Source organism: Pogona vitticeps, chromosome 1 (genome assembly GCF_051106095.1).
Source record: "Pogona vitticeps strain Pit_001003342236 chromosome 1, PviZW2.1, whole genome shotgun sequence".
In the NCBI taxonomy this organism is placed as follows: domain Eukaryota; kingdom Metazoa; phylum Chordata; class Lepidosauria; order Squamata; family Agamidae; genus Pogona; species Pogona vitticeps.
Genome location: NC_135783.1, coordinates 107,324,267 through 107,347,710, shown reverse-complemented (window position 1 = coordinate 107,347,710; position 23,444 = coordinate 107,324,267). Strand labels below are relative to the sequence as shown.

At 41.9% G+C, this 23,444-nt stretch overlaps 1 protein-coding gene across 2 annotated transcripts in view; it reads right to left on the bottom strand.

Moving 5' to 3' along the window:
* MDN1 (midasin AAA ATPase 1) overlaps positions 1 to 23,444 on the bottom strand; it is a 119,471-nt gene that overhangs the window by 59,065 nt on the left and 36,962 nt on the right. For both annotated transcript variants that reach the window (XM_072998771.2, XM_072998776.2), the window contains exons 35-53: positions 22,714 to 22,911; positions 21,541 to 21,749; positions 19,051 to 19,173; positions 18,197 to 18,394; positions 16,868 to 16,975; positions 16,252 to 16,440; positions 15,139 to 15,228; positions 14,774 to 15,034; positions 13,781 to 14,051; positions 12,529 to 12,685; positions 10,161 to 10,277; positions 9,062 to 9,270; positions 8,508 to 8,653; positions 7,267 to 7,469; positions 6,114 to 6,334; positions 5,236 to 5,349; positions 3,854 to 3,986; positions 1,888 to 1,997; positions 557 to 690 (exon numbers count right to left, since the gene is read on the bottom strand). In XM_072998771.2, the coding sequence (XP_072854872.2) occupies positions 557 to 690; positions 1,888 to 1,997; positions 3,854 to 3,986; positions 5,236 to 5,349; positions 6,114 to 6,334; positions 7,267 to 7,469; positions 8,508 to 8,653; positions 9,062 to 9,270; positions 10,161 to 10,277; positions 12,529 to 12,685; positions 13,781 to 14,051; positions 14,774 to 15,034; positions 15,139 to 15,228; positions 16,252 to 16,440; positions 16,868 to 16,975; positions 18,197 to 18,394; positions 19,051 to 19,173; positions 21,541 to 21,749; positions 22,714 to 22,911 (3,191 nt within the window). The remainder of the gene's footprint in view (positions 1 to 556; positions 691 to 1,887; positions 1,998 to 3,853; positions 3,987 to 5,235; positions 5,350 to 6,113; positions 6,335 to 7,266; positions 7,470 to 8,507; positions 8,654 to 9,061; positions 9,271 to 10,160; positions 10,278 to 12,528; positions 12,686 to 13,780; positions 14,052 to 14,773; positions 15,035 to 15,138; positions 15,229 to 16,251; positions 16,441 to 16,867; positions 16,976 to 18,196; positions 18,395 to 19,050; positions 19,174 to 21,540; positions 21,750 to 22,713; positions 22,912 to 23,444) is intronic.

Sequence of the window (23,444 nt, the reverse complement as noted above, 5' to 3'; positions counted from 1 at the left end):
AGTGTTTCCACTTATGCACAAACTTACCCACACCCCATTTCCACTTCCAGTCACATCCCATGTTGTTCTGGCTGTTCCACCAAGCTTTAGGTGTAGCTTATTGGGGCCACAAGTGGTCACTGGAAGGCTGGGAGTTAGCCAGACCGGAACACCACTTGTCTACTGCTCTGTATGGTTTCACAACTAGGCCCAACATTTATATAAGTTACTTAAGCTCTTCTCCCTTGAGCAGCCTTCTGTAAGCTGATACCCTTCAGATGTGGTGGAACTTTAAATCCTTCCAGTGAGCCTAGGCAAACTGAAGGCCATCTGGTTGGACAGAAGTGTTTCTTGAATAGGTCCTCCCCCTCCCCCTTTTAGGGCCATCCAGACCTTCCACCAACAGGACATATATTCATTAAATCTAAAAGAAAACGCTAAAGAAAAAGCAAATTGTAATGGCAAAGGATGTAAAGTAGGAAAGTATGTGAGGGAAGCAGGCACAAACAGAAACAGGAAGCAACTAGATGACTTTTAAGACTGAAGAAACTGGAACGTATTTGCATAGACTACTTACATCATGCAGTTTTTCATCAGTGACAGCAACTTGAGTGGTCTTCACCCACTGCAATATGAAGGCATCCCAAAGTTCAAAAAAAGCGGCAAGGTTGGCCACAATAGCATGCGGGAGCGAGTTGTGACTGCCAGGGTCTTCGTTTTAAGATTAAAATTAAGTCAGAAAAGAAGATACATCATCTACATTTAGAACATACTACATCATCAACAAACAAATTAACTGCTTGTCCCTGAAAAGAATAAATTCCAAAAAGCTTGTCAGTATCCCTTTCCACAAAATCCTTTTATAATAGTGGTGCCTCGCAAGACGAGCGCCCCGTTTAACGATGAAATCGCATTCCGACAAAGTTTTTGCGATCGCAAAACAATGTTTCCTATGGGGGAATTTTGCTTTGCGATGATCGGTTCCCTGCTTCAGGAACCGGTTCTCGCGAAACGATGATTTTCGGCCAGCTGATCAGTGGTTTCAAAATGGCCGCCAGGTAAAAAAAATGGCTCCCCGCCCTTCTCTGGGACGGATTCCTCGCTGCACGGGCAGCGAAAATGGCCGCGCTATGGAGGATCTTCGCTGGACGGTGAGTTTCAAGCCCATAGGAAGGCATTAATTGGGTTTTAATGTGTTTCTATGGGCTTTTTTATTTCGCTTTACGATGTTATCGTTCTACAGCAATTTCGCTGAAACGAATTAACATCTAAATGCGAGGCACCATTGTATTAATGTGGGATTATCACTATCATTCTGCAAACAGCTGGGAACTATCAAGCATAATATGCATCTTGAAAAAGTACAAAAGTACCACAGTACAATTTTATGGATTCAGTGCCCAGTTCATTCTATTATAGTCAAAGAACGTCAAGAGTGCTCAGTTACCCATGTTGTACAGGGGAACCAATCAGTTCAGCAGAAGCCATACTCCATGCTTAGCACATGTTTTGCACGCAGGAGTTTATTCCTTGGCTTTTTTCATTAAAATGAATTAGCTAAGTGGGAACAGTAGACACTGCTGCCCGAGACCCTAGAGCAGCAGATCCCAACCTTGGGTCCTCAGATGTTCTTGGATGATCTCCCAGAAATCCTGGCCAGCACAGCTAGTAGTGGTGGGAGTTTTAGTCCAAGAACATCTGGAGACCCAAGGTTGGAAACCATGTGCTAGAGAACTACTGCCAGTCAGATCGGTAAATGATAATACTTCGTCTATTATGCAGATGCTTCTTTTCCCAAGAACACCGAACATTATACTCATTTAAGTTTTTGTCAAACAAGCAAGAAAGCAAACAAAAAAAGGCAAAAAATGCTTTTTACTTATTACAACATGAAAATGCACTAGATACCTTTATGAAATTCTATGGATATTCTCAGAGCACTAGCTTTAGGCTTTCTGGTATTAATTAAGCTCCTTTCAACATAGCTCTTTTTCTCCCGGTCCAGAAACAGTATTGCTCTGCCATAAGAACATAAAAACATATGGATGCCATTAAATTATTATGAGAAGAGGAAACCAAAATTCTGTCAGAGGAAACTTACAGACCGTAAATTGAATTTCACGTCAACTGTTTACCATTCATGCAGTGCCAACAAAGGCTTAGACATTCTGGAAAAAAACTGAAGTGAAATGGCTTCTGCCCAGAAAATAATCTTTTCCAGGTTGCAAATTCAAGTTCTTTGTTTCTATGGTTGTTGTGGGTTTTCCGGGCTGTTTGGCCGTGTTCTTAAGGTTGTTTTTCCTAACATTTCACCAGTCTCTGTGGCCGCCATCATCAGAGGACAGGAGTCAGAATTCTGACCATGCTCTGCTGCAGTTTGTTGGATAGTTGACTATTTATAGCTGAGGGAACAGCTTTTGTCCTTTTCAGAAAATTGGGTGTTTATGGTGATCAGCGTGTTTTTTGTTGTGGGTGTTTTGTTGTGATAAGGGGGAGAAATTATCTGTCACTGTGATTGATGGGTGTTGTTAGCTGGTCTTTTGTATGCAGTGATCACCAGTCCTTGTGGCTAGGTAGAGTTCGTGGACCTTTTGCAGGCTGCATTTTTCAGTGCTGGGAGCCAGGCCTTGTTGAGTCGTCTTCTTCTTCTTCTTCTTCTTCTTCTTCTTCTTTTTTTGAAGCTCTGCTGGTGTCTGTGGATTTCAATGGCTTCCCTCTGCAGTCTAACTTAATGATTGCTCATGCTGTCCAGTACTTCAGTATTTTGAAATAGAATTTCATGTCCAGCGTGGGAAGACCTTAAGAACACGGCCAAACAGCCCGGAAAACCCACAACCATCGGATCCTGGCTGTGAAAGCCTTTGAAAATACATCTTTGTTTCTAACTTGGTTGATATAACCAGTCTACTAAATACTAATTTTACTCTTTTTAAAAATTAGTTTTTAAAAATTCCCTCAATCTCTAGGTCATGTTTCATACAGAAGAATTCAAAATAAGCTTAAAATCCAGGAAAAGTTAGGTCTATTTATGTTTACTAGTAACCAAAATTGGAGCAGACATCTAATTTCCCTGCAAACAAACAAAAACACCTCTCCAAAATCAAAATCCACGGCTGGGAATCAGAGATGTCTTGCATGGCCTAAAACAGTGGTCCCCAAACTTTTTGAAACCAGGGACAGGAAATGGCAAGCAGGAGGTGAACTGCAATTGAAGCTCCACCTCCCATTAGATCAGCAGTGGCTCAGAACCTAATAGGAGTGCAGGCTCCTATTAGATTCTAATGTCACAGGCACAGCTGATCTAGCAGCAGCAGCAGCTGCAGCAGTGGAACGAAGCTCTGCCTCCTGTCAAATCAGCAGCGGCATTAGAACTTAACAGGAGCCTGCTGACAGGAAGCGGAGCTTTGCTCACCACCCACCTCCTGCTTGCCGCTCATCTGTCCTGGCAGCCCAGATCTTCCAAGGCCATGGACAGAGACTGGTCCACGGCTCAACAAGACCCCTGGCCTAAAACTATTTATGACCATTCACGGAAGCCCCACTCAACATTTTGAGATAAACCCCCATGGCCAACATAGTACTGTTCCACTGACCATCAGGTGTGGCTGAGGACAGGGACCTGTGGGGTCTGGGTGGGAAGAAGCTGTTGGGTTAGTGTAATTCTCTAGACTAGACCTAACTTATGATTTCACAAGATATCATCCAGTTGTCTACAGAAGGTCATTCTGAGATTACTCAGGGGTGTATCCTGACTTCTTCTCTCCTCACCACCAATGTCCTGTTCTGCCTGTATAATGAGAACTCTAAAATTCTAAAGGATGAGAATAACAAACTTTAACTTCTCTAGTTTAAAAGAAACAGTGATTAAACCCACCGATTTGAAAGTGATTTCAGAAGAATAAGCAGCTGATCTGAATGTTCGACTTCTGCATCAAAATCCACTGAATTGCTAATCATTTCCAAACACTGCGTGTTCCACCTTGGATCCATAGGAATCACATGCTCATCTAAAAAGATAGTTGAATAGGTAGAACAATCACATATGTCTTCGTCAGAAGGACTTTGAGAAAGGATAGCCATGTTACTCCCCCTTTTCGAGGGAGGACACTCTTGATTGTTGCACCAACTGCCACAAACGATCTTAAAGGCTCACAAGGCTAAGCTTTTGTGGATCACAACCCATTTTGTTAGATGTATGATAATAAATAGTTCTTCCTTCCCTAAGTATAAGAAACAGAGCTAAGGGCACTCACGGACACAGTGGATGAAGGAATTTGTTATTTATATAATACAAATATAGGAATACACAGCAGATAAGAACATCTCTGAGGCTGAAAAACCCACAACAACCACAACATCTTTGAGGCTTGGAACATATGGAAAGAAAGATACATTATCTTACCATGTCTTTTCAAAAAAACAAAACCAGTTCCCAAAGTAAAAGCAAATTCTCTGTGCTATTCAGCTGAACTCTATCGCAGGCTACATTTTGCCAATAATATCCTAAGGAGAACATTCATCAAGCTATATATCAGAAAGATTTCAGTGGTAACTCACTCTGTTGGCAGTGAAGGTAGGTGGGCTTCCTACTATACATGAGGTGTGGCTCTGCCCCATAATACATCCTTGGGATTTTCACTGCTGTTAATCCTCTTTTGGAAATATAATTTACCTTTAGTGCTATAGCTATATTACTGGATCATACATGCAGGCTTCAGGACATGATTCCTTGAAGCCCTCTTGGTGGCTAAAAGATTTATACTGAAACACTGGAAAGACCATTATCCACTCCCTATATCACAAGGAACAGAAGAGTCACTGCATTTGTGCCTGCCTGCTTCAGTGTTTCAATGCATTTTTGAAGATCTGCTCATAGCACATATACATAGAAATACTTTTGCCTAGGTGTCTTGAGTTTTACTAAGCTTATGTAGAGACTCGCCTATATGTACACTCTACTTGATGGTATGCATGACTTTATATTATGTTTTCTAATTGTAGCTTATGCATTACCCCTTCCATCGGCGCATCTCCACACCCCCTTTCTTTCTGACAGCAGCTGATGGTATTTATTTTGTGAATCTGTTATAAAACTTTGAAACCATAGTACCTACTCAGCAGAAAGGAAGGAAGAATGAAACTAACTCCCAGTATGCCTCTAGACTTCGCACATCAATATTCTTTTTTTTTAAGGGCAGGGAAAGAAAACACATAACACAGTAAACACGCTGCTGAAGGAGAGGGAAGACTTATTACCTGTCACATTTGGTTGCAGCATCTTTATAACATTACTGATTCCACCTGAGAGGGGGCTGAAATAGAAATTATTCAGAGAGGCAGCACCAGCTTCCAGCTGAGTATGTACTGAATCTGTAGAAAGAAGCAGAAGTGTAAGCAGTGGCTGGAATCCAAGCTTAGGCCCATCCACCCTGATTATGTGCATGCATGGGGTGGGGGCATTTGCGGTCCCTCACACTTCAGGTGCCCAGTCTGCTGAGGACTATTGTTAGGAAAAAGGAAATCAGCCCCCTTGTACACAGAATGTCGTTGATTAAACACATTCTAACTCAAAAGGCTGTCAGAAAACCAGAATTTCAGGCCAGAGACCAAGAAAAATTTTTTGACAACCCTCCAATTAAAAAATATTCACTTCTTAGATCAAGAGTTAAATGAACAGCAAATGTTTTTTGTCTAATGGGTTGCCTTTCTTCCTTTCAGCACAAAGTGCTGGGAGGTAGTGGATTTCTTATCATTGGAGCTTTTTAAGTGGAGGCTGGTGTTGCTTTAGCACTGGATTTTCTGGTTCTGTAAGGAGGTGGGGCTTAGTCACCCTTTGGGTCCCTTCTAGTCCAAGAATTCTATGATTCTACAAATTTAATTTAAAAAAACATATTTAATCTGCAAGATGGAAAAGGTGTTGTGGCTTTTCTACTTCCCTTGACAGTTTTTATTTACTTGCAAGACCACAGTAGGCAAACACCTTTAAAGCTAAAAACTTCTAAACGTTTGCAAAAGTACTTTCCTCCTAAGTAAACATACAGATATGCACTTCCATCATGAGACACATTTCTCTCTTCCCTACACTACAAACCTCTTATTTTGCTTTAAACAGAAAGTGAGAATTAGTTTTTTACCAGGCACTTGGGGTGAATTCTTTTTTAACTGATTCAGCCATCCGACTCTCAACGTCCAGTCCTGATTAGTTGCTTTCTCTATGAATAATTTCACTGCTGCGGAGAGAACCTCGGTGTCATCCGCCCATGAAGCACTTATCTCAACTGCACTGAATTTGAGACAGTCTGGATTAGGAGACTGCAGAATCTTCTCAAAGTCACAGATGGTAAGAGGAAGGGTCCTGAGCCAAAATATAATGGGAGAAAGGGAGAGAACAGATTTCATTAAAAAGAGGGAGAAAGGAATAAAGTCTGAGACCCCTGAGGGAGGAGACATGACCTTGAAGGCATCAGCACTAGAACTAAACTTATCGTTCTGTGTGTTAAATCAAGCCATCCTGCCACTGGGTATGTTAAGGAGGCTTTGACCCTGAAGATGGGACAGACTAATTATTTGTTGAAAGTACATACAACACTTGACCACAGCTAACGGCAATTGTGAGCTGCAAACCCCTTAGGATAATGATTTAAGGCAAGACGTGAAGTCATGGTTTGAAATATTTAGACAGTACTTAAGAGTTCTGCAGAATATAAGCATGTTACAAATTACATATAACATAATCCGTTACATAATTACATTTAACATAATTACAAATAAACTGGCACTGCGGGTTAAACCGCAGAATCCTTTGTGCTGCAAGGTCAGAAGACCAGCCGTTGTAAGATTGAACTCACGCGACGGAGTGAGCTTGCGAGTAGATAAACAGGTACCACCTCGGTGGGAAGGTAACGGCGTTCCGTGTCTAGTCGCGCTGGCCATGTGACCACGGAAACTGTCTAAAGACAAATGCTGGCTCTATGGCTTGGAGACGGGGATGAGCAATGCCCCCTAGAGTCGGACACGACTGGACAGATTGTCAAAGGAACCTTTACCTTTACCTACCCATATGAATCCTGAACTGGCATGACTAAAATACTATATTACAAAATCTGAGCATTTTATTACAACCCTTTTTGTTACATGGGAAATAGCTTTTTAGCCTTAACAAAACTGTACACTTAAGGAGAAAGTAGTATTTTTACCTCAGCCTTCAATAATTCAAATATATTTTCTCTCACACAACTGAAACATTTGGCTCACTTGTCAGCCAGAATAGCAACATCACTTGCTCACCTGCTGTTTTTCAGATTCAGTCTGTTCAGGCAATAGGCCAGGACCTGGCCATCATTATGAACCGTAGAAAGGAGGGAATCTTCAGCTGCAAACAAAGCACTGGATGCAGAATCCGGCCACAATCCCAAGGCGAGCAGGGAAGCACCCCTTGTTTCATCCGAATTCAAAGCTGCAACATGCTTTGTTATCAAGTCCAGCACAATCTAATGTATAAGGAGACACAAAGTGCTGCAATATAGTATAAAGCTTCTTTCTGTATTTTTCCTCTACTGAAAAGTACAAGGTATGAAAAACAAAACAGATTTTTGATATGACCTATTAAACACAGCAGTTTATCAACATGTTTATCAACACCACATATCTGACCTGGGGTTTAAAGCAAGGGTGGGGAACCTGTGGTCTTTAAGATGCTCTCCTAATCCCTGAATACTGGTCAAGGACCTGGTTCAAAAATGTGAAAGGGGGAAATTGAGATTGGATCCAGGAATGATACGGGAAATGACAGAGAACTTTTCCCCTGTAAACCTTCTATAATCAAAACCGATCGTACCGGAGCCATTTGATTCTCAGGGAAAACCATACAGGTACCTATATGGTCCAATCTGGGAGGCCTTGGCAGCTGCTTTTAGGAAACCAAAAAAGAAAGTGAATGTGAGTTTTCTGCAGTCATATTTCAGTTTTGTCTGGGGGGTGGTGGGGACTGTTTCCTGGGATTTTTTTCTCTGTCCCTTCTTTTTTTCTTAATGAAAAATGGCCAGTTAAGAAGGCATCTTAACTGATAAAAGAAATTATTACACCGTTACTATACAAGGTAACTTAAAATCAATTTCACATCTCCAAACAATACTGAATGAAGAAAACACACTTCATTCAGAGTTTAGAAAAGATTAAAATATATTACTTTCTCAAACCTCAGCAAGGAACCCAGACAAGAGCTGGAATGTTTGTCAAGGTGTGACCCTGTTCTTGTTGCCCACATTTCTGAGGGAGGTGAGGGGAAGTTGGCTAGCAAGGACAGGGCACCCAGATTATTCCACAATACTCTCTGCAGCATCTAATTTTCCATTTTACAGAGTCCAGTCTTTGTTCCTATGCTTTCCTGTAAGGGTTTCTATCACTTTTACAAACTAACTGGGCCATGGCAGAGATTAATATTAGTCAATAGGTGGGACAGACATGTTGTATGCAAGCATTTTTCCCCTCCTTATAAAACAGATGAGGTGTGTCGCAAACAAGCCTACCTTTTGATTGTCTTGAGAATGCTGTGCACCCATATAGACTTCCCAACATGCCTTATAGAAGCTCTCTGTTATGCCCAGTCCTCGGTGCAACTGCTGCACTATCAGTGTTGCAGCATGAATCAAAGATGACAGAGTATATGTGGAACCTGGGAAGACAAACATTGCCATCCAATAATTACACATGTTAAATGCTTACAAATCACGTTTCTATTTACTCAAAGTTCTTTTTAGGCATCCTTCAGTCTCGAGAGACTATGGTAACATGCTCTGAGCTGGAATGTCCTCTCCAGAGCACGAAGCCTGGGTAAAATATGGAGGATAGGCTGTTACCCAAGCAGCAAATCCCCCCTCTCCATGTCGCTGAAATAGTCCAATGGAAAGGCAAGAGCCAATACAACTGGTTCCAGCGACGTCGCAGGAGTTGCCAGAACGACACAAACTGCCTCCGGGACATATTTCAGAAGTATTTTCAATCTGAACATTGAAGGATTTGAGTTAAGCATGGAATCAGGGTGTTTGTGAAAAGATTTAAATAAGAATTCTGTATGTCTCACCTGCTATGCTTTCTTTAGCTTCTGTGTGCACAGCCATCAGTGTATCACATGTGCTACTTCCTAACAATCCCAAGCTGTGCAACAGCTGCTTCACATCGTGAGGATCCAGTGCATTCTCATTACTATCCCCAGCAACGTATATTTCAATTCCACGATTCCTCATGGCTCGGGATATTTCCCCATGGGAAGGATCCATTGAGAGGAAAAGCCTGTTAGGTTTCAGTGCACACAACAAGAGAGGGATTTACTCACTTCAACAAGAGTGTACTCTAAGAACCCAGCAAGTCATTTGTCTGTTGCTGCTACTTGGGAGTAGGGGTGGGGAAGAGAAAAGTGAATACCCTTGTTTTGTAATCAAGTTTCTGTCTGTGAAGTTTACCAGTTAAGGATAAGTAAGAACATTCTTGGAACATTCATTTCTAAGTCACCTGGCATTTGGTTAAGGATTAACTGTCACCTCTTGGATTTCATCTCTGTTCTTGACTGGATTGTTGGTGCTACAGAGCAGTTTACAAATACATAAAATGAATGAATACATAAAAATAATTAAAGCACCTAAAAACAGAAAATATTGCAGTGCTCTCCTTGCTAAGTAAAGAGAGGAGAATGCCATAGCTGCTGCTTTTCTGGGTGGGTAGACACTGTACACAATAGGGTAAAGATGACAGAATGTTAGAATAGGACACTGGATAATAAAGTTCAAATCCGCACTTTGCCATTGAAACTCACTGGGGGGGGGGGCTGAACTGATAAAACCACTCCTTAAATATCTCATTTACCTGGAAAGCTCTATTAGGGTCGCTATAAATCAGTTCTGACTTGACGGTGTATAAACTGACTGACTAGCATCAATGCCACTGCATTGTTTTCTGGCCCAAACTACAAACTCTTGATTTTATATTTCCTTTTTAGAGGGGAGACACAAGAACATTTATGAAAACATGATGTTATATTAGCTGAATGAAGCCCAGTCCTGGGCTGCAATCATGATACAAGGGTGCTACATAATGGAGTGACTTCTTCTACACCTATACTATATAATTCATGAAGCAAATTCAAGCAATGAAGGACACTCGAAGAGGGTAAGAGGAGCAAGCACCTGAAATTTGGATGAGGAGTGACAGTGGGGGTGACACCGTCTACCACACCTCGTTCACTCAGGGTAAGGACTCCTCCCAATTCAAGCAGAGCATTCAAGCGGTCCAGAACAGAAGGGCTGTATCAGAAAAAAAGGGGGGGGGGAATTGAGAGAGAAAGCTGTTTAAAACAAAATTTCCCTTGGAAATTAGTTAAGAGATTAATAAAAAAAGAGATAGTTTCTCTACTACCCTTAGTTTGTGGCAGTTGCACACTGTGGGCCTGTTTTATGTGGGCCTCCAGTCCTCCTTTTACCTCATTCACATACAATGGAAGAAGGGAATCAGGTCTACCTCAGACCTCAGTATATGAGAATCTACACATGTTAGGGGCTACTGTATGTCCAAGGTGAAGGTATGTAAATCTGTACAAGTAAGAACCAAACAGAGGTTCTACCTCTGCTGTAAACTGGGACATAGGATTAGGATCTGGATCTTTGCCAGCTGTAAAATCTGGATCTACAATAGTCAATGGAGGAAACATTTAACACACCTCACTTGAACCATAGCTTATATTACACTAGAAAGAGAATGAGGGAAACAGCATTCCAGGTATCTTTTTTCTTTTGTGCATGATGTAGCCTTGATTCACGGTCTTTCGAGTAACTATTGTTAATTTTTCATATGCAGACAATGGCCTAATGAATCCTTAACTCAGTGCTGCAAGAACAAGCCATATTTATTGCAACTTATTTCTCAGTCTGACTAGCTACTTCTATTATAGTAAAAATCTACCTATGAAATGGGTGCATTTTATTACAGCTATGTGGAAAAAAAATTACACCCTCTTTGAATTCTGTGGTTTTACCTATCAGGACATAATAAAAATCATCTGGTCCTTAGCAGGTCTGGAAATTAGGTAAATACAATCTCAGATAAACAGCAACACAGGACATATTACACTGTGTCATGATTTGTTTTAGAAAAATAAAGCCAAGGTGGAGAAGCCATGTGTGAAAAACTAAGGACACCATATGATTCAATAGCTTGTAGAACAACTTTTAGCAGCAGTAACGTGGAGCAATTGTTTTCTGTATGACTTTATCAATCTCTCACATCATTCTGGAGGAATTTTGGTCCACTCTTCTTTACAACGTTTCTTCAATTTATTGAGGTTTGTGGGCATTTGTTTAGGCACAGCTCTCTGAAGGTCCCGCCACAGCATTGCAATCGGGCTGAGATCTGGACTCTGACTGGACCTTTATTTATTTATTTATTTATTTATTTATTTATTTATTTATTTATTTATTTATTTATTTATTTATTTATTTATTTATTTATTTGAGCGGCTTCCAATATAATACAAACAATTAATAAAAACACATAGTTACATAAATCTACAAATGAAAATGTGGAAACCAAGAAAATAAGAGTGAAAATAAATAAAGGAGAAATGAGAAGAGAGAATCAAGTATTGACTGGAAGGAAGGCCTGAATAAACATCCATGTTTTTACTTGGCTTTTAAAGATACTCAGCGTAGGGGCCGCACGAATCTCCGGAGGAAGTTTGTTCCAGAGGTGAGGAGCCACCGCCGAGAAGGCCCGATTTCATGTCTTTTCCTTCCGGGCCTTTCTGGGTATCAGCCATTCTGTTGTAGAATTGCTTAGGATCATTGGCCTGTTGCATTGCCCAATTTCGTCCTAGCTGCTCCTCAGCCTGTTAATTCCTATGGAAGCAGTAAGGATGTCCTTGGTTTTTCCACACATGGTTTCTCCATTTCGGCTTGCTTTTTGTAAAATGAATCATGACATGGTGTAATATGTCATGTGTTGTTCATCTGAGGTTGTATCTACCTAATTTTCAAACCTGCTAAGGACCAGATGATTTTTATTATGTCCTGATACATAAAACTACAGTGGACACTCGACTTACAGATGGCTCGACTTACAGACTTTTCGAGTTACAGACTTCTCTGGCTGCAAAATTTAGATTCAATTTGCAGCCGGAGAATCGACTTACAGACCAGAAAAAAACCAAAATGGAACAAAAATAGAATAAAAACTGCCAGTTATGGGATTAATCGGTTTTCAATGTATTGTAGGTCAATGGAGATTCGACCTACAGACTTTTCGACTTGCAGCCACCATTCCAATACGGATTAATTCCGTAAGTAGAGGGTCCACTGTATAGAATTCGAAGAAGGTGTACTTTCTTCTTCACATAACTGCACTTTTAGGAAGAACAACACTAATAACAGGATATTTACACATTTCTCTCATTTATTTAGCCATGAATTTATAACTGAGATATAACGGCATTTATCTTATCAATGGCCGTCGTTTTCTATATTAATAATTTTTTTAAAAAAAATGAGATTGAAGCAACTTTACCTGCAGAAGTTAACATTGTCCATCAGAAGCCAGTCTCCAGATTGTAAAGCTTGAATCAGCATCCCATCAACCCATTCGAAAGTACCATGTCTGCTGTTGTTCATAAACTGAACCTGCAGCTTGAAGTGCCGAAATTCTTCCACTAGTCTTGAGAACTCTGAAATAGGGGAGGGCAAATGCTTCTAGAAAGGTAAATTTCATTGAATGAACACAACAGAATTTAAAATGTTCAAGTATTATTCCTAAGAAATAAAAATAATTGGAAGATTGGCTTCCTACTGTGAAGATTTCTTCTTCAAGCTGAATGGCACCCACAGATGTCTTAAGAACATAAGAACTATACTATACTATACCAAAGGCCTACCTAGTAAAGCATTCTCTTTTTACCGTTGTCAATCATTTACCTATGGGAAGCCCACCAACAGGACATAAGCATGGCAGCGCCTTCCTCCATAATTTACACAGCCATAATACTGGAGGGACTAAGACATATCTATGGAACTATAACTCCCCATAGGAGCCTGACAGGGTGGATTTGATTTAAATCAAAAAAATCAGAGGGTTGTGGGTTTGTTGTTGTTGTTGTTGTTTTTGGACAATTTAAATAAAAATCATTTTGTAAAATTTAAATCATGATTTAAGCCAATTTGATTTTTACCCACCAGTCTTGCCATCCGCATAGGTATGGTCACAATCCCTTCTTAAGAGTCTGCTCTCAGGTCTGAAACCCCTTCGACGAGCACACAAAGATCTTTCTATTCAGACACTAACTGGTTGCTTAGGATAGATCATTTAATGGTGAGCAGTATATGCTTTCTTTTCATCTTCATTTTTGTAATGGGTTGTAAACGGTTTTAATTCACTGCTTATTTTTAATATAATTTATTTCTGTTTAAGTCAGAAGAAGTTAATATAAGTCAACACGATCACCTAGAGGTTTTTATTTCATGTTGGCTACTGCTGCACTGGAAGAAAGATGGATAAAATCAAATAAAAACCAAAACAGGAGCTAGTGAGTGTCCCATCCTCCATCCAAATTTGCAGCCTCCCCCCTGTTTTCAAGTCAGGTATCATTTTGTACACCTTATTAATTTAACCTATCAGCAAGGTAGGCAGAATTCACACATTCATCATGCTATTTTTAGTGTCTTCTCTATTTGTATATACTTCTTCCCCTAATAATTTTTATCTTCCTTATTCATATATTTAAAATAAAGAAAATGAAATCATTTCCTATGGTTTCCATGCTCACCTGGCTTCGAGTAGGAGCTGATCTTGGTATTCAGTCGCTGGACTAGGGCAAGGACTCCTTCTAATTTATTCACCAGCTCAGTGGTGATAGTTCGATTGCTCTCCCCCAGAGCCTTAGGTTTGAAGTTAAGGACAAAACTACTCCAGGCACGCAACACAACTTCAGCATCATCTGGACAGATTGCAGTGAGGAGGAGGCTGTCCCTCAGAAGCGTGCTCACAACATTCTCTACCTTCTCCAGCAAGCTGTTCCATGGCCTAATGATGTCTACCTAAGGAATATTCATTGTACTGATAGCATACATTAAACATAAATGTTATCCAAATAACCAGAATACAAACACTGTGTTATTTGAGCAGAACTAATCCTGCCGAATGATTCTTCAGTAAAATGCACTTCCATCCTTCCTAGAATGTTCTATAGGCTGATATATGTACAGTCGTGTCCCGCTCTACGATTGCCCCACATTATGACAAAACCGCATTACATTTTTGCGATCGCAAAACGATGGTCTGAATAGGGGTTTTTCGCTTTGCGATGATCAGTTTGCTGCTTCGGGAACCGATTCTTCATAAAACAACAATTTTAGAACAGCTGATGGCCATTTCAAAATGGCCACCGGGTAAATAAAATGGCTCCCCACTGTTTTATGGGATGGATTCCTCGCTGCACAGGCACCGAAAATGGCCGCCCTATGGAGGATCTTCGCTGGACGGTGAATTTCCAGCCCATTGGAACACATTGAAGGCCCACTCATTTACTTTATTTATTTATTTATTTATTTATTTATTTATTTATTTATTTATTCATTCATTCATTCATTCATTCATTCATTCATTCATTCTCTCTCTCTCTCTCTCTCTCTCTCTTACATACACACACATTTTGCCCATTCTCTGACTTACACACACATACACACTGTTTGAATCTGAAACATTTTTATTTATAGGCAGGCAGGCTCCCAAAAGACAAAACACACACACACACACTTACTTGCTCAAATCCACCTAGTAGTTCTGTGGTATCCATAGAACTGTTCATCGGCATAACCTTTAACTGATGACCTGTTAGGTATGCCAAGAGCTGCACAAGGCTAGTCTTGCCAGCAGCAGCAGGGCCCACCAATATGACCATCCAGCTCATCTGGACGCATTTCATGATGGACTCCAAAGGCTGGAGTGAATTGTGGAGAAGTGTAAGATTTCTACCAGGAGGTGGAACATAGTTGGCCCGGGAGAGACTTGAGAAACCAACCTTAAGCAGAATTGGAAATAAAAATGCAACTCCATTAGCACATCTGTTAAGGTGATTTTTTAAAAAAAATGCATCAAAGCAGCTGCCTTTTTCCCCACACTCACCTGAACATCATAAGGAGTGATGTAGAACTGTCTTGTTCCCATGTATGGACTAGACCTCTGACCAAAATATTCCTTGAATAAAGCCACTACCTAAATTAGGTAAAAGAAAAAAGGCAGGCTACATTTGAGGCCAATGTTGAAACACCTTTTCATCCTCACCATGAACTACGTACTGTATTCCAAATGGCACAGATCCATTTAAAGTATTTTATTTTTTTAACCCCTTGTCTCCTAAAAAGGAATCAAAAGTGGCTAAGGTTTTACACAAACCTTAGCCACATTTGGTAAGGTTTTACACACAACAGGATATATGGCAAAAGGGTGCTGAAATTTGTTATTACCAGATTCAGAAAAGAAATCTGTCCTGTTGGTAAATGCCCAGATGTATTTGTTAGAAAAATATACTGATCCCCTTCTCCATTTCAACATGTATCCAATGCATTTCTCTTTTATTTCTCATCACTAGTTTCAAAGCATAAAAACCTGAAGCCAATAGAAAGTTAACTTTCACAGGTGCTTTGAAAAGCCTCTTTCGCCTCAGCTGAGGTAAGGGCCATAGCCTACATCAAAGCACTCTTACAAGGACATTAGAGTCTGTCCAGCCTTAAAATCTGAAGCTAAATACACAATAATGACCAGCAAAGGAAGTAACAATTTACTGGTGCCAGATAAACAAACAGCTTTGTCAGCATCCCATCCTGAACGTTCTCATATACGGAATCCAAAATCAAATGTGTAACATGTAAAAGCTGCCTGATCACATTTTACACAATAAGCCTTTTGTCTCTGTCAGGTCACCACTGCCCAGGGAGTGACAAGAATGTATCAAGGCTAACTTTAAGGCGCCACAGAAATGGTAACATCAAGACACAGACGGGGCAGTTTAAGCTGCCTATGGGAAACAGAGCTCATTGTTCTGCTGCCGAAGCACTGTAAATCAAAGCATCGTCTCTGCAGACTTTTGAGAACTGCTTCTACAGTTCAGAATGCTTAAAGTAGGCTGTATCCATGTAACACAAAAAAGTGTGGAAATCAAGAGTTCTGAGTTTTTTGCAATAAGACCTTCACGCGGCCTTACCTAACGAGGCTAACTGCAGTCTTCGCGCTCCTTACCTTCTCTTTGTCTGCTTTGGTTCTCATTCTTTCCCCATATATCAGAAACATATGTTGGCCTGGGCTATAACTTCCAGGGGACTGGTCAACAAGCATTAGCTGGCACCATCGAAACAGGTCACGCAGGTTAAATTCCCAAGGTGCACCTTTATGCCCCCACTTCTTCTCAATCATAACTTCGTGTTCAATCTAAATAAAGTACCAGTTCAACAGATTACAAATCCTTATGGGCTTCCACTTTAACAGATGAAGGAAGAGCAAGCCGCTGTACTCTCTCTCGCTCTTTCTCGCTCTCCACACACCCACACTCACACTTAAATCCCACAATTCCTGACCTTTCATCATGCTGGTAGGAACTGATGGAAGCTGTCGCCTAAAACAAAGGGAGGGGACCCAGTTGGACCCTTGTAACAGATCATTAAAAGGTTCTCCCACACATTACACCCAATAAGACTACATAAAGAATATAAATGTACTATTTCTACTGGTGTTGGATGCCCACAAGACACATAACAACAGCTGCCCATCTTTTACAATCTTTATGCTCATATCAACGAATCTTCCAAGGGAAGCTTCCTATGAAAGATTAATACAGAGTTCAAAGCATTATATTTACCTTGTTGTTAAATTCGACCATCCTTGCAATATTATCTTTACCAATGGCAGGAAACAGGGTATCCCCAATGTACTCCATATCAGCTGCAGAAAGTGGGTCCACAAAAACCTACACAAATTAAAATAATACACGAATAGTCTCAGAAAATGTTAAAAGGTGGAGCTGACTCATTCCAATCAGAAATGTCAATCAGTTGTTAGGACTGAAAATCTAGGGCAATAGAAAGAAGTTCATGCTGTCCCTTAATTAATATTTTAAATACAGTGACTATATGGAGATATAATGAGATTGGAGTGAGTAGTCCTGCCCGTCTACTTCTTTCATTAAAAAAAAAACCACCACTGTCAAATTAAAGCACAGTAACTGATATGTATACAGTGGTGCCTCGACTTATGACTGTCCCTACTTACGACCATTTTGACTTACAAACAGCTCCGGCTGCAAAATTTTGCTTTGCCTTGAGGCTGGAGCTTCCACTTACGAACACAAAAAGGCAGGAGAAAAAAAGGTGGGAAATTCAAATTCTGTAAGTTGAGGCACCGGCCAGAGAAGCTGAGAATTGGGCGGCAGGAAAGAAAGGGAGCCTCAAAGGCTGGCCGAAGTGAATGGGGTCGCGACCGGGAGACCTGACCGGGGCGGATCTGGGCGGGTGGGCGACTACTCCTGAGCTTCCCTCCCTTCGGGGTGGCGGACTCCCGGCTCCCGCTCGGCCCCCTCTGGGCGAGGGGTTCCCAGCCAAGGGCAACGGCCCAGGCGCCTCTTCCAGACGGAATCCCCCCACCCACCCACCGCCTCCTGCTCCACCGTAATTTCTCTCTAGGCAGTAGTGCTCGGCCGGCCAGCGCAGAAGCGGTGCCTCCTGCTCCGCCACGGCTCTCCTCCGGGAAGACCAGATTACTCATGAACATATCTGAACTTGATTATGGGTTCAAATGTAGATTGCAGAGAAAATGTGAAATGTCACAGAAATCCTCCCCCCACCTAGTGGTAACACATATGCCATTCCTTATAAATTCCACCATTCAGAAAATGAAGAGTTCTATTAGGAAACTTATTCATTGATGCTAATTCAAATGATTACAGCTCCTATCAAGTAAAGAGGACAGCTGCTCTTCTACTTAGGCTTTGCATTTTTAAGCTATAGCACAATTTTATCTGTCCCTGAAGCCCCTGAATTAAAAAGAATTCAGTCTTATTTCAGATGAACTTAATCAGCATGGAAAAAGTTAAAGCTAACTGACTTGTAGATTAAAGTGCCAGTGGTTATTTAACACTAACTTATAAGAAAGGAAAAAACAGGAATGGTTTTAAGCAAAGTTACAGACTTGCCTGTGTGAATCTGTTGAGAAAGGACTTTGGCAGACCCTTTCTGCCACCTCCTTCCCTGTATGGATTCTGGCATCCGAAAATCTTTGTCATTTTGTGCTGCACATGGAAACTCATCCCCAACTCAGGGATATAAATCTCTGCCCGATGGTCAAGACAGGCATTCAGGCCTTCTAGCACGGACTGAGAAGCCAAGTTTAGCTGTTTGAGAAAAATCATCAGAAAAATTAAGATCCTTCATGAGCTTCACAACACACGTATACACACACATTTTCACACATTCTTTCCCTTAGTCTTTGTCCATAACTGTTTCCTAGTCCTCTCTGATTTTCCCAATCTCACAGGTTCATATGACAGATACGAGTTAATGGGGGTCACACCAGTTCCAGCGGCAACCAGCTTTTAACTCAACTGCAAAACTTTAATGATCATGATGAAACCAATTTTTTCCACTTTTCCAAAAGCACCCATCTGTCTTTTTGTACTAACTCTGGACAGTGAAGCAGGAAAAAAAATCAACCAGGTTAGCACTGTCTGTATCTGAGAAATTAGCCAAAAAGACAAGTTGCCCTTGTCCTGGAATACCTTGATGCTGAAAGCTAAAGAACGCATGAATTTGTCTGTAGACGTACACAACATGTAGTGTTCCATAAAAAGTCATACTACTGGAATAACAAGGAACAGCAGACTGCTCTAATGTGGCTTCATCAGCAAAGAAAAAGAATGTACTATAATTTTTGTTTTAAGTACAAAATTACATTTGGTGCCAGAACACCTGCAGACCTTATTCTTTTTTTAAAAAGTGGAGGAAGAATAACAGAAAAGCCATTCTCTGTACGATACAAAGTGGAACTCACTTCATCCAATACAATCCAGTGTCCAGCTTTCAAAGCTGCAAGTAAGGGACCATCACGCCAGGCAAATTCTCCTCCTTTGCCTCCCTCCACAGGCAGGTCTGTGCCAAATAAATCTGTGACGTCCTTGTAAGAAAGAAAGAAAAGCCAAATGTGTTTCCAAATATTTCTGTAAAACTAGTGATATTTTAGGGGAAAAAACACATCTAGGGATGCAGCATATTTTAAAAACTAACATTTTTTTAAAAAGTGTAATTTAGAGTAGCAGGAACTGGTTCTCACTTCGGTCAATTCAGTGCATTCTATACCCAAAACAAAACTAAAAAGATACTGCTTTTAAAAAGTATTAAGTGGCATGCTAGGAACAAGACACTTTGAATTTGTATTTCAAAAGAGTCCATTTTGTTTTCCCTGCTCTCTCTTGTTGACGGCTGAAATCCTGTTGCTTAGCATATCAAGACACCGGGCACTGCAGGCCCATTGGAATCAAGAGAACTTATGGAGGAGTTCACTCATCAAATCCCAACTGATTCAATGGGTCTACCTGAGCGCAACCTACTATGCCAAGACACAGGATTTCAGCCGCTGTATACGAGACTCTTTGAAAATGTTTCCATCCTTGTCACTGTTAGAGAAGAGAAAGGAACCCTGGTAATTCCCATTACGAAGGGAATATCTATGCTGCATGTCCGAAGGGCACCACCTGGCAGGCCATCAGTCCCTGCCTCCTCCAACTCCCACGCAAGACCCTTGGAACCAGCTACTGGGGGATCCAAGGTGGGCATGGGATGGGAAAACCCAACGAAGGTGAGGCAGCTGCTTCTGAGGAGTCATCTGGAGGAGGAGAAGGGAGGGGGAACCTCTCTGCAGCAGAGGTCTATAAGTCCTAGAGGAGGCAGGGGGGCAGCTGGTCGGAAGGAGGACAAAACATGACTGCACACAGCAGGTGAGTCATTGGACCCAGAGGCTCAGTAGGAGGTAGAGGAAGTTCTCAGCACCAAGGAGGTACCATAGAGCCCACGGGGGACTGGGATTACAGCTACCAACAGGAGCGCCAGACAGGGGTCCTTGCTGAGCTCTCCATACATCAAGGTCAAGGCAACACCCAGCCTTGAATGGCCACACCCAGCCTCGATGCTGAGGCCAGGCCAAGCGGGCCCCAAGCCTACGCAGAGACAACAGGGGAGATGAAAAAAAGTAGCAGCACCACCAGTGGTGTCTCCCACAGCAGCTGCCGCCTCCTCTGACGCAGCAGCCCCTGCTGAGCTTGGAAACGTGACCTCACTAAAACATACAAGCCAACTCTTCTCAGGGCTCTCACCTTCGGTCGGTCATGGAGAATCCCATTAAAGGACACGAAGGACTCATGAGCTCCAAGGGGAGCTAACTCGGAGCACAGACCAAGCTGAGACTGTGCAGGGGCAAGTGATGTCAACTTGATCTCCAAGTCCAGTAACAGGAGTGGCGCAAAGTCCTGAAGCTGTTGCTTCCCCTCCCCTTGTTCCAATAATCTGACGTGGACTATGTGAAGTTGATGGATACGGGCAAGGAGGACGGGTTACCTGCCAAACTAGCAAGGGGCGGGAGCAGCGGGAATCACACTGTGCTTTATTCTTATTCAGCACAAGGGAATCACACGAATAACATTTTAAATATGTTGCCTCTTCACAGAAATCCCCTTTCAGTTATATACTTTGAGCAAGATTTAAGGGAAAATAACATGAAAGAGATTGTCTGGTGTCTGTGGACGGTGGCGTGAGCACTCCATGGACAGTTAACATAACAGGGACTGCTCTGAAACACCTTCATTCCAGTGTTGCCTCTGCCGAAAATATTCCAAACCTGTCTAACCTGTAATGTTTTGTGAATCTAAGCAAGAAAAGTAAAGAAGAAACAGCAATTTCAAAAACCAGGCCAGACAGAAGACTATTTAAACTGTATGTGGCTATTTGAGAAGACCCAAAAAAAGGCTCTTGAACTAGGCAGAGGAGTTAGGAGGGCTTTCTCAGATGAGTCAAAGTATCCAATAATGAACAAAGACCTCACATTTAATCACAAAGGTGGAAGGAGAAACAAAGCCTGGACACCCTATAATCTCACAAAGAGAACAGATGAGTAGAGACACACATTCTCTAGAATCGGTGGTTCCCAACCTTGGGTAACTGAGATGTTCTTGGACTGCAACTCCCCCAGACAGTACGGCTAGTGGTGAAGGCTTCTGGGAGTTGTAGTCCAAGAACACCTGGATTACCCAAGGTTGGGAACCACTGCCCTAGAACATGCACACTCCCTGTTGACCGACAAGAAACACCTTTACTGAATGGAATTCTTCAACAGCAAACAATCGTACTGACGTAAGCATCTAAATATCCTCTCCTTTCCCAAACTCACCACTGCATCTCAACCCTAAAGAGGAACGCCTGACGCCTGAAGTACAGCTTCACAGATTCACCATGGCAGAAATTCAAGTCAGAACTATGGCAACCTGCTTACCGTTTGTTCAGACAGGTTGATTCGAACGAGGCTGTTTCCTGAAGCTTTTGCCAAGGCAGCAACGAGGCTTGTCTTCCCAACACCCGGAGAGCCTTCCAGTAGAATGGGTTTGCTAAGCTGCAAGGCTCGTAACAACCGCTGGGCATTCATCGCTGTGGTCCCCGCATTCAGAGCATAGTCCGAGAGACTGTTCTTCTGATAAACAGGGCCTACGGGACAGTAAAAAAACAACAACAACGAGATAAAATTAGATTCCAGGTTGAGAGTACAGCAACACATTTTAATAAAAACTCTTCTAAAAGAGAAGGCTTGGCATAAAACAGGACAATTTAGAATACACCTATCCAGTGCTCCAGCAGTGTCACCATTACTCCGTCTTCACTCTAACCTGGTTAGCTGCTCTGTCTCACCAGAACAGTCAACCAGTCCTTAGTGGCTCACATTAGCACCTTTATTAGACCACTAACATCCCACAAACAGGTATTCACTTCTGTGAGTCCTGCAGGAGTCTTCATCAGACTGGGTGTTAGCTCTGAAGGGTGCAGGAAACAACGGAAAAGTTCCAGACACCTTGTTTCTGCACACACACACACCAGCTCTGTAATGCCCAGCCTGATAAAGAGCCCTGCAAGACTCAAAAGCTAGCATCTGTCTGTGAGGTTATAGCAGTCTGTTTTTTGATTGTGTACAACAATCACACTTTTCCTTTTTTCCTCCTTTCATTTTATGGTGTTTTTGCATGAAAGGTCTTTCGAAATGTTCCAGAATCTTAAGGTTCTCCCAAACCCACTGACATCTCTCCTGTGAACAGGTGGTGCAGCTTTGGCTTTAAAAAAAAAGCCATGGCATTCGTGCTGAACACCTAATGGGCAACAGTGATGCTTTGCACAAACACTTTAGTCTGCAGTTATGCATTCAGAGTGAATGTTTGAGTTTCCCCCTACGTAAACCCCGGTGTGCGGAAAGCTAGCACTTGCAAGAGAAAACTAGGCAAAATGTTTTGCCCCTGATTGGCTAGCTTTCAATATGGAGGAGGGAGCTGTTTTGACATGGTGGGGCTTTTAAACAGGCAACAGTCAGAAGTGCAGTCTCAGGAGCGCAACACCACATTATTTTGCATCAATTACACTGCAGAAAATGAGAAAGGGAGGGGGGGAAGGGAGGTCTTCTTACCTTTGGGTATAAAGAATGGGTGAATTCCTACACAGTTCTCCATCCAAACCATTTCCCTGTCCCTCTCCAGGTCATAGATTCTCAATTCATTCCTCTGGTCCTCAGTGAGGTCCACAATTTGGGAGAGCATTCCACAGAGATAGTCCAGGCATTTTTCACGAGCCAAAGCAGTCAAGTTAGGGGAACAAGACATGGTGCCTGCATTACAAAGGAAATTAAAGCAAGTTAAACATCAATGGCGGCTTGGCATGTACTATTACTTGTAAGGTGGCAATTGACTGGCAAACCTCAACCACAATTCACCCATTCATAAAACAGATTACTTGCACTTAGTTAGGACTCAGTTTGCTATTTCTGCTCTGCTCCCAACCCAAAAAAACTAGATTTAAATTCACTTGTATTGGTCATCCATAGCTAGGAAGCAAAAACAAGGGGGTGGGGTAAAATGGGATGGGGTCTGAATGATTATGACACCATGGTAAAGGTAAAGGTTCCCCTTGACATTTAGTCCAGTTGTGTCTGACTCTAGGGTGTGGTGCTCATCCCCGTTTCCAAGCCATAGCGCCAGCTTTTTGTCCGTAGACAGTTTCCGTGGTCACGTGGCCAGCGTGACTAGACACAGAATGCTGTTACCTTCCCACCAAGGTGGCACCTATTTATCTACTCGCATTTTTACATGCTTTTGAATTGCTAGGTTGGCAGGACTTCTATGAAACCATAGAAAAGCCTAA